This window comes from Ctenocephalides felis, unplaced genomic scaffold (assembly GCF_003426905.1).
Source record: "Ctenocephalides felis isolate EL2017-DRISC unplaced genomic scaffold, ASM342690v1 CF-g0.4_SCAFFOLD_01786, whole genome shotgun sequence".
In the NCBI taxonomy this organism is placed as follows: Eukaryota; Metazoa; Arthropoda; class Insecta; order Siphonaptera; family Pulicidae; genus Ctenocephalides; species Ctenocephalides felis.
Window position 1 is genome coordinate 168,573 of NW_020537940.1, and position 12,101 is coordinate 180,673.

Sequence of the window (12,101 nt, forward strand, 5' to 3'; positions counted from 1 at the left end):
TGTTCATCCTAAGCAACGAGAATGCTTTTATTTACGTTTGTTGTTGTATAATGTCATAGGATCAAAATCATTCCAAAATTTGAGGACAGTCAATGGTATTTTATATGAAACTTTTTATGATGCGTGCCGTGAGTTGCACTTATTGGAGAATGATGATGAATGATGAATCAATGGGACATGACTCTTGCAGATGCAGCACTGATTTCATCTGCACATCAAATTCGACAATTATTTGCAATAATATTAACAACATGTTTTCCATCAGATGCATCTGCACTGTGGAATACACATAAAGACCCAATGAGTGAGGATATTTTGCATCGGTATAAAATTAATAATCAAAATAATAATCATGAATTTTCAGAACAAATATATAACGAAGCCTTAATAATGATTGAAGATATGTCGCTAATTCAATTTGGCATGTCAGCACCGAGCCGAGCAGCAGTAGATATCATGAACAACGATGTTGAACGTGAACACCAGTTTGATAAAACTGCTTTAGCTACTTTTGTTGCTAATAATAAAATATTGCTTACTGCCGAGCAACAAAGTGTATATGATCAAATCAATACGTCAATTGAGGCACAACAGGGCGGATTCTTTTTTTTGGACGCACCCGGAGGCACTGGAAAAACATTTATTATTTCACTGATTCTTGCGCGTGTGCGGTCGCAAAATAATATTGCGTTGGCAATAGCTTCATCAAGAGTTGCAGCAACATTACTTGAAGGAAGACGAACTGCGCATTCGGCATTTAAGTTACCTTTAAATGTTCATGTTAACCTAGAAGAAATGTGCAACATAAAGAAGAAATCAGGAATGGCGAAAGTTTTGCGAAAATGAGAAATAATCATCTGGGATGAATGTACTATGGCGCACAAGCATTCGCTTGAAGCTCTTGATAGGTCGCTGAAAGATATCAAAAATAATAATTGTCTTTTTAGTGGCTGCTTATTGCTACTGTCTGGCGATTTCAGACAGACATTGCCCATTATTCCACGAGCGACGCGTGCTGATGAAATAAATGCCTGCTTAAAAAAGTCTTATCTGTGGCGTAACTAGCTGTAAGTGGAATTCTGTCTTAAGGCAATTGAGGCATCGTGCCTTAAGGCAAATTGCTGGAACTTCCCGTACCAAAAATTATTATTTTTTTAAAAACGATTAACATTTTTGAAAAAAAAAATTTCTTCGAAAACATGAGATTTTTGAGAAACTATAAATTAGACAAAAAATTACTTTTTTTGAAAAAAAAAATTTTTTTTAAATTTTTTTTAAAAAAATATTATTTTTTTAATTTTTTTTTTTTGAAAAAAAAAATGTTTTTATTTTGACATATTTTGGAAGATCTGAACTATTTTTCAAAGCAATCGTACTGCTTTAACTGCATAGAGACAAAATATAAAGCGCGTAAGCGCCGCGTCGCTGTCTAACGGATAAACATTGGTATGGAACCCATAGGAATGTAAACAAAATTTATACTTATTGTTAAAATCTCTATAAAATATCTGATAATTTGATGTGCGTATGTCTAATGATCATTTTTGACCGCCAAATGGCATTTTTTTTTACTTTTTTTGTTAAATCTCCGAAACCGCTAGACCTGCCCTCATGAAAATTTGATCAATTCTTAATCTTGTCAATACAAGTAAAATGTTTTTTGAATTATTCAAATCGGACGCTCCGTTCTCTTAAAAACTGAGTTACCGTTTTCGGCACTTTTTGCCCCGTATCTTCGAAACGGCTAGACCTGCCTTCGCCAAAAACTAATCAGCACGTCTCCTTATCAATACGAATCGAATGTGTTTTTTGAATTATCCAAATCGCTTCATTCGTGTTGCCGAAATCGTCGACGAAAATTTGTATCCGCACATACATACACACACGTACATACACACACACACACACACACACATCCATTTTTTCTAAGGCATGCCAAAATGATCAGAAACCTTTGAAACGTAAAGATATATAAAAATTTTCATTTTCGATTTTTTTGCGATTACTATAACTCACCCTACGGGAAGTTAAAAAATTATATCTTAGTGTTAACATTCGTGTTCAATGTCTAAATGATGCACTGGGGTCGAAATTTTCACAACAATTATTGGATATTGGTAATGGCAGAATTAAGTTTTATGAAAATATAGAGTACATTCAATTCCCTGATAATTTTTGTAATATGGTTGATGGCAAAGCCAAACTAATAGAAAATATTTTTCCAAATTTAAAGCATAATCATGAAGATCATGAGTGGCTACAAGAACGAGCAATTTTAGCAGCAACGAATTTAGATGTAGACGAAATAAATTTAAAAATACTACAGATACTGCCAGGATATGAATTCACATTTAAATCAGTTGATATTGTTATTGATCCTGATGAAATCGTCAATTATCCAGTCGAATTTTTAAATTCTCTTAATTTACCAGGAATGCCGCTGCACAAATTACTATTGAAAGTTGGTTCTCCAATTATATTATTAAGTAATTTAAATGCCCCAAAATTATGCAATGGCACAAGATTAGCAATAAAAATTATGGGAAACATTACAGAGGCAATTATACTGGGTGGAAAATTCAAGGATGATGTTGTTCTTTTGCCTAGAATACCACTAATTCCTTCGGAATCAGTAATACTTTTTAAAAGACTGCAGTTTCTTATACGTTTGGCATATGCTATGACCATAAACAAGTCACAAGAACAGACAATGAACTTTTGCGGTATAAATTTAGTAAATCCGTGCTTCAATCACGGACAGCTATATATTGCTTGCTCAAGAGACAGAAACCGAAATAATTCATATATTTATACACCTAATAATCTCACCAAGAATATTGTATATCCTTTGGCATTACATTAAAAGTTTAAAATAAAAAAAAGAATTTTTTTTTTTTTTTTATTATTTTATTGGCTTTATAAACTGGTACATTAGCCATATACTAAATTACATAATATCTACACTATCTCTTACATATATATCATTGTTTTATGTATATTGCATTTATAATTTTATATTATTACATTTGATGTAAATATAAAGAGCTCCATATAATCTTGTATCTGTCATCACTGTTATAAAATTAATTGGAAGGGAGATTTTTTGTTTAATTATTTCCTCCCATAGTTTTTGTCTGCCCTTTTCCCAACGTTTACACTCCATGATGATGTGCTCTGCATCCGCCCTAGTCGCTTCGCCCAAGCAGTAGCAACTAGGATCGATATCGATCCCAATTCTGCTTAGGCAGAACGGAGCGTAAGAATGATTTAGTCTTAATCTACACAATGTTGCGTAAAACGGCCGACACTCCTTAAATCCGTCATACCATGGTTTGACTGGAATTTTTCCTTGTATCATACCATAAAATTTACCTTTAATTCTAATAGATAACTGAAAATCCAATTGCCAAATGTTCCGTATGTTTGCTCTGTTAAATCTTTTTATGTCTCTATAAGATATTCCATCCGCAGCAACAGTCCCTGTATTTATTGCATCTTTGGCGCCGTTATCCGCCGCTTCGTTGCCAGCTATCCCAATATGACTTCTTACCCATACAATGCGTAACTTCCAATTTTTTGATAATATCGCATGTATGTCATTTAGAGTATCTATCGTTAATAATGACGGGTCCTTTCCCAACGACAACATGCCCTCAAGAGCAGACCTGCTATCGCTGATTATTACCGATTTCTTCACATTATGTTCATCAATATACTTTACGCACCTATTAATAGCATACATTTCCGCTGTATATATCGACGCATCTTTATCTAGTTTATATTTTGTGAAGGAATTTGTCCCCTGATGGTAAAAACACGCACCAACACCATCTGAATTCTTCGAACCATCTGTATAAAATCTATCATAGTCTTCAAATGTTTCATGTATACTTCCTTCGACCTTCATCCTACATTTATTGGTATCTCCGCTATAGTGCGCATTGGCGAAATCGATTTGAATTATATTTTTCAGATTAGAAGAAGTAACATCGTATTTGAAATGAAATCTTGAGGTTGCAGTCCAAGTTTGTAAGAGATTACATTTTTCTACCACTTCACGATACGCAGTTATTAGTATAGGCCTCTTCCTATTTCTCCAGTATGGGCTGTTCAGTTCATTATTGATCTGATTCACATTCTTTAATACTACGTTGTTAAATTTCATTCTATCTATGATAAAGTTTGAAGCCAATAACCTCCTTCTCAAGTGTAAAGGATATATGTTAGCTTCAACATGTAACGCATTGATAGGCGTGGAACGCATGACCCCCAAACAAGACCTCAAAGCTTTGTTTTGAATTATGTCTAGTTTGCTAAGTACACTTTTGGATGCGTCGCCATATATGAAACTACCATAATCCAACTTAGATAGTATTAATTGCTTATATATTCTAAGAGAAATCTTGATATCAGCACCATAATTTATGTGATTAAGAAACCTGAGAATATTCAGTGCTTCTTCACATTTAGAGACTAGATAATCAATGTGTGGTTTCCACTTTAATTTGTCATCAATAAGTAGCCCGAGGCATCTAATTGTAGGTTCAACCTTCAGAACATAATTGCTTATGCTGATATAGTCTGGAATTATAGACTTCCTATGTCTTGTAAAGAGGCTTATTGTACTTTTATTTTCTGACAAAACAAACCCTAACGATGTGCACCAGTTATGGAAGAGGTGCATTGTTATATTCATTTTATCAATAGCCTCATTCAAAGTATGAGCCTTATGTAGAAGTATAATATCGTCTGCATACTGCATAATTTTGACTTCCAGATCTAGCTCGGTTTGTAACTTGCAGGTATATAGATTGAATAATAGCGGACTAAGAACGGATCCTTGAGGTAGTCCTTCTTTCATTTTACGTGGTCCAAATTGTAAATTGTTACACCTAAGATTGATTCTGCGGTCTGATATTAGATGGTGTATATGAAGAATAAATCTTCTTGGCATCTTGATATCAGACAGAATCTTCATTAATATAGGTATTTGAACGCAGTTATATGCATTAACTAAGTCCACGTTTGCAGTCATCAGGAGATTATTTTTTGCTAAATTAATTTTAATTTCATACACTAAGGATGTGATAACGTCAATTGTACCCCGATTATTACGAAATCCTAGCATGTAACTCGGGAATATCTTGTTGCTTTCCGCCCACCATTCCAATCTTCTTTTGATCAGTCGTTCGAATGTTTTTGCTATACATGAAGACAATGATATAGGACGATATGATTCTGCTCTTGAAGGATCTTTACCTGGTTTAAGAATTGGAATTGTAATTATATTTTTCCACTCGTGAATAGCTGTTTCGGTGGTCCAAACTTGGTTAAGAACCCGTAGTAACATATTCTTGCCAAAACTGGATAATTTATTCAACATTGGATAATGAATATTGTCCGCACCCGGTGTAGTGTTCGAATTTGTTTTTAGTGCCAAAAGAAGCTCCTGCATTGCGAAAGGACCTTCCAGTACATCCATTTCTTGTACGCTTGGTATAATTACCTCATTTGTTGCTGAGGCCGGGGTAATATTGTTAAGGAACTTATTTGATTCATCTATCGGAAAAGGATTTTTATGCACGACTCTATTTTTCAAAGCTTTCACCTTGTCCCAAATGTATTTAGATGAAGTTGATCTTGTAAAAGAATTACAAAATTCAAACCATTTGTCCCGTTTTTTCTGTTTGAACGTTATACGACATTTCGCTAAAATTCTTTTATATTCGATGTAATTAGCCAAAACTGGAGATCTCTTGTATTTTCTAATAGCTTCTAACTTCTTCTTATTAAATTTCTCACACTCTTCATCCCACCAAGGCGTTGACAAATATCTATCTTTTTTGCCTAAGTAAGGTCTTGACATGGGAATTGCTAACAAAGCCGCCTGATTTATGCATTGAACAAACTTACCGTACATAGCCGATGGATCTTTATCAAATATCAATTCTGACAATAACTTATCTGTCACTTGCTCATATTTCTTCCAGTCAGCTTCTTTGATCTTCCAAATATGTCTGTTTCTAATATTACTGTTATTCATATTTACTTTACTCACTCCAATCCGAATTGATATACCAAGGTGGTCCGATCCCAAAGTTTCATCTGTGACGTGCCATTCCGCACTGAGCATCACAGATGGATTGCATATAGATAAATCTACCGCAGAAGGATTTCTGTCATGTCTCCTCAATAACGTAGGCGATCCGTCATTCAGAACACATAAACCCTCTGAGTTAATGGCTTCGCTTAAAATTATTCCATCATGATTATTATGAATGCTACCAAAACTCGTATGATGCACATTAAAGTCACCCGCAATTAGAAAGGCGGCGAAATGTTTCCGAATAATGAAGTCCAATAAGTAAGATTTGTTCTGTGTCCTGGAGCACAGTAAATTGCAAAAATATTAAACACAGTACCATTATTGATTATGATTTTGGCCCCACAAACTTGAATTTTTGTGTTGCTATATATCTCGGTGTTTACAGTTTCGGAACATAGTCTAAGGCAAATATATAAAGCTACACCTCCGAATCCATCGTCTCTATTGGTATGTATTAATGAGTATCCGGATATATCATACTTAAATTCCACTTTCATCCATGTTTCTGATAAAATTACAATATCAATTTGATTGGCTTTCATATAGGCTTCCAATTGCAGCTTCTTTGAATATAGTGATCTAATGTTAATTTGAAAAATTTTGATCATAAGGATATGTATGAATATAAATATTAATTTTTTTTTTATTTTTTAAACACTATGCTATTTAACATGCCAATCAAAGGATACTACAAGTAGAATACTCAAATTGTATAAGGTAATGACATTCCTATTTACATTTTACCAGCTTTATAAATCACTATCATCTTTTTCAAGTCTAAGTTGTGACCTCTCCAACCTTTTTAGTATCTCAACTAATATTTTATAGTGTTCATTATTGTTCGGCATATAAACTCGTTTAATGTTGTCTATAAAGTCTTCGAGTAAATCAATGGAACTATCTTGATTGCCAATGATATTACTACTATCTTGATTACCAGTGATATTACTACTATCATCATCCTGTTCATGTACTCTGTTTATTTTCAAGCGTTTACTTGGATTATATTTGGGTTCGGTGCTCTGTTTTTGAATTGTTACTCGTTCATTTTCATTATAATTTCTCGATGTAAATTTTGGAATCGACCTAATTTTGGTTGAAGATTTATGGACAAATCTTTTTGGTTTACTGAACTGTATAGTATTAGCATATTCAGCTTCCCCTACTTCCTCTAAATCTCATAATATTTCGAATCTATTTTTGTCCAAATTACCTGATTTGCCCGCATAACAACTCTGTTTTGTGTGAAAAACTGGAAAATCTCTATTCCAGTCATTACTAGCATACCCTGTTCTCACCACTCTAGCGTATTTATTTTGGTTTAAAGCGTTTTTTGCTTCATGGAAGGCTATATTTTGCCATGCCATCATTTCTTTTATTTGCTTATTTTTTATAAATACCGGACACTCTTTCCTGCATTTGCATTCCTGAATATAATATTGTTAAATTGTACATTTGAAAATAAATATAACTATTGTATTAATTAAATTTATTTATGGATAATTTAAAAAAAAAAGTTGAATGATATTGAAAAGTTAAATACTTTTTTAATATAGACATATGTGTACAGGACAACGTCTGTCGGGTCAGCTAGTATATATATATATATATATATATATATATATATATATTTATCGTTGTGTCGTTTTTTTACCGCGCGTCGCAAAAGGTTTGGTTTACGGATAGAGTTTATAGCCTTTGTTACAAGGTAATGAAAGTATAGAGGGCAAGTTTTTAGTCAAAAAGTTAAATGTGTTATGATGGCCCTATTGTTTATGTGTTATGAGGTAATAGTTTTATATCTGTTAAGTAAGATAATGATTAAGATTGGATATGAACTATTATTTTTGTTGTATGTTTTTTTTTTGTTCACTGATAATGTTACCGTAAAACAAACCAAACGAACGTTTGTAGTGTATTACCGCGTTTATGCCGTCGGGGGTTTGTTTAATTTGCGTGACGCCCTTTTATATGGACAAATTACGATTTGGTTTTTATTGAAAATACTTTAATTTTGTTTGGCTCGTGTTTTTGACTGCCAAATCCAGATTAAGGGATCCGATATGGCAATGAAAATAATGAGAAAGAAAGTATTTTAATCGAAGCAAATGAATGAGTAATTTTTGATACTCAGGTAAGTTGATATTTGGAATCAAGGGTAAGTTACGATAAATAGATATATAAATTATAGGATCGTTTGTATATATAAATTAAAGACACGATCGTTTTGAAAAATTAGTACAACAACCATCAATAATTTAGGGAAGAGAAGAATAGATAAATTTAACTATCCTTAAAAAAGAAGGATACCAGTATATAGGCATGAGATGAAAACACCCCCGCCAAGTCACATCTTCTGCCTTCCTTCCAATATTCCTTCGTAAGTCAAGGATACTCCCTCGCACACACCGAAATTACAAACAGTTGCTAGCGGAACAATTTCGGAATTATTATAAATCAGCCTAGACCTTGTTTTATACTGACATAAGAGTGAGATTAAAACTGGTACTTATTGCCGCACAAACCATAAGTCGCAGAACAGTTCGAGTTTTACGTTATTCTTCATAATTTAACTTATTAACTCAACGAAGTTATAAGCGCAGTGATAATAGTTATTAGTGTGTTAAACAAACTCAGATACTTAACTTTTAACAATAAAGTCATAGTGCATAATAATCGACAAATCAATGAAATCAAAATACAGACTATCATAGAGACTAAATTAAGGTGGTTCTGTAAGAGTGTAATTTTTTGTTTTTTTCTATATTTTTTTCAATTCTATTACTTTTAACACCAATATTTTGCTCTACTATAATAATGTTATTAAGTTATTAGATTATTAAGTTATAATAATGTTATTAAGTTATTAGATTCTAGTTTAGTGGTTAGAATAATAAATAACGTGTTACTGATAAGAGGGGCATATCGATGCTTTTCTGACGCAACCTCGTAACTCGATTTTTGACGATTTTGAGTTTTAATCGGAAAATCAATCACTAAATATAGACGCATAGATCTGTGAAGTTTTGTAAAAAAAAATCAACCGAACGTTTCTGAATATCTTGACATACCTTAAAAAATGGATGTGTGTTTGTGTATGCGTGTGTGTGTGTGGATACAATTTTCTGTCCACGTTTTCGGGAGCACGGATCAACCGATTTGAAACATTCAAAAAGCAATCGTTTCCTATTGAGAAAACAGAGTATCCGATTTGAATTATTTAAAAACATTCAATTTGTATTGATGACGTGGTGATTAGTTTCTGGAAAAGACAGGCCCAGTCGTTTCAAAGCTTCCGATTCGAATGATTCAATGAACATTTTGCAGTATAAAGAATCGATTAGTTTAGGAAAGCAGAGTTTTTTTGTCCATTTTTTTTTAATTTACAATTATTTCTTTGTTTAAATATGAAAAATGATTCGAATTTTAATTTTAATGCTAGCTAAAATTCTAAAACTCTTATATACTTCAAATAAATAAATTTAAATTTGCAAATTAGTTTATATAATTCTTAGAAATATATATGAGATATGTTTTTTTTTTTACTTTTATTTACTTTTTATGTAAACATATATAAACGTCGTTGTCTAGTTAACTTCCCGTAGGGTAAGTTATTGTAATGGGCCGAAAATCGGAATTGAAAATTTTTACATTTCTCGACGTTTCGAAGGTTTCTGAACGTTTTGGCATACCTCAGAAAAAATGGATGTGTGTGTGTGTGTGTGTGTGTGGTGTATGTATGTATGGGATACAAATTTCCAGTCACGTTTTAGGGCGCACGGATCAACCCATTTGAATGGTTCAAAAAACATTCGATTCCTATTGATAGGGAAAAGAGCTGATTAGTTTTTGGCAAAGGCAAGTCCAGGCGTTTCGGAGATACGGAGCAAAGAGTGCAGAAAATAGAAATCGAATTTTTGAGAGAACGGACTATCCGATTTGAATGATCTAAAAAGCATTCAATTAGTAATGATTGGGAGAAGTATTTATTAGTTTGTGGCAAAGGCAGGCCCAGCCGTTTCGAAGATACGGAGCTAAATATGTAAAAAATGGCAGTTTTTGAGAAAACTAAGCGTCCGATTTAAATGATTCAAAGAACTTTCTGCTTGTCTTAACAAAATAATTGATTTTGGAAAAAAAATTTTTGTTCCAATTTTTTTTTTTTTTTTTTTTTTTAGTTTTTTGTATATCGAAAATATTTCAGATTTTATTTTATTATTTTATATTAGACAATGATACAATATTTATAATAATCTATTTGAAAACATTCAGTATTCAACGGGAAGTTCCAGCAATTTGCCTTAAGGCACGATGCCATAATTGCCTCAAGACAGAATTCCACTTACAGCTAGTTTATTCTTATATTTTGTCATTCAAATACGAATAACGAAAGTTACAGTATTTACAATAATCTATTTGTAATCATTTATTATTCCTCGATTCTATTTAATTACGGAACGGGATGTTCCACCAATTTGCTTAAAGGCACGATGCCATGCACCACTAGTTATATTTTTATTATGTTGAGAACAAATATCACAGTAAGCTACAAAAATTAACAATTATCAATTCTTACTGACAATAAATGAAATTAAATTTTGTATTTTTTAGAGTTAGATAATGTGTCATCCGAGATAAAAAATCATTAAATAAAGAAATAATAACAAAAAAGAATAAAAGTAATAATAAAAATTATAATCACAAAGTATTAGTAAATTAGAAATCCATGAAAGAGCTAAATATCCTAGATATTGAAATATCTAAACTATGGCCAGATACTATATTGTCGTAATTATAAACTAACATATAACGCAAGTTTAATATTGTTTGTTTTTTTATTAAGAATTATTTAAAAAGTTGATCGATTCTCAAAATAAAACAATTGAAAAAAGTTATTCGTGTACTCTTATTTGAAAACAGCATGACGCAACCACGTATGTTACATTTTTTTCCGTGCGACAAACACGTATCTCAAAGAATTGAAGAAAAAATAATGATTAATTGTTTGTAATATCATACTTGTCTCAAATAATTGTCACAAGATTGAATATTTTTAAAATTTATAAAAAAAAATTGTTAACAGCAGTTCAAAAATTCGTTATAAAACGTTTTTTGTCTCTCCTGAAGAGGTTGCGTCAGAAAAACATCGATATGTGCTGTTCGTAAGTAACCTAGAAAATAAGTACACTAAATTAATATCATTTTATTAACTTCCCGTAGGGTAAGTTATTGTAATGGGCCGAAAATCGGAATTGAAAATTTTTACATTTCTCGACGTTTTGAAGGTTCTGAAACGTTGGGCATACTCCAGAAAAAATGGATGTGTGTGTGTGTGTGGTGTGTGTATGTATGTATGGATATACAAATTTTCGCCCACGTTTTCGGGCGTACTGATCAACCGATTTGAATGGTTTAAAAAACAGTCGATTTCTATTGATAAGGAGATGTGCTGATTAGTTTTTGGCAGAGGCAGGTCCAGCAGTTACGGAGATAAGGAGCAAAGAGTGCAGAAAATAGAAATCGAGTTTTTGAGAGAACGGATCATTCGATTTGAATGATCTGAAAAACATTCAATTAGTAATGATTGGGAGAAGGGGTTATTGTTTTTGCAAGGAGGCAGGCCCAGCCATTTCGGAGATACAGAGCTAAATGTACAAAAAATGGCAGTTTTTGAGAGAACTAAGCGTCCGATTCAATTGATTCAAAGAACTTTCTGCTTGTCTTAACAAAATAATTGATTTTGGAAAAAAAAAATTTTGTTCCATTTTTTTCTTTTTTTTTTTTTTCTTTTTTTTTAGTTTGTTGTATATCGAAAATATTTCAGATTTTATTTTATTATTTTATATTAGACAATGATACAATATTTATAATAATCTATTTGAAAACATTCAGTATTCAACGGGAAGTTCCAGCAATTGGCCTTAAGGCACGATGCCAAAATTGCCTCATAACAGAATTCCATTTACAACTAGTTTAAATTTATAACTGGTTAAAT

General features: G+C 32.3%; 2 protein-coding genes across 2 annotated transcripts; both read left to right on the forward strand.

Annotated features, from left to right (window-relative positions):
• Window positions 1–177: 177 nt before the first annotated feature.
• LOC113374440 lies at window positions 178–846 on the forward strand. The gene is made up of 2 exons (XM_026614484.1): window positions 178–304; window positions 365–846. Exons 1-2 carry the CDS (start codon window positions 178–180, stop codon window positions 844–846), a joined length of 609 nt encoding a protein of 202 aa, XP_026470269.1.
• Window positions 847–2,182: 1,336 nt separating this feature from the next.
• Window positions 2,183–2,863, forward strand: LOC113374441. Its single transcript, XM_026614485.1, has one exon. The coding sequence runs from the start codon at window positions 2,183–2,185 to the stop codon at window positions 2,861–2,863; it is 681 nt and encodes a 226-aa protein (XP_026470270.1).
• The last annotated feature ends 9,238 nt before the right edge of the window (window positions 2,864–12,101 follow it).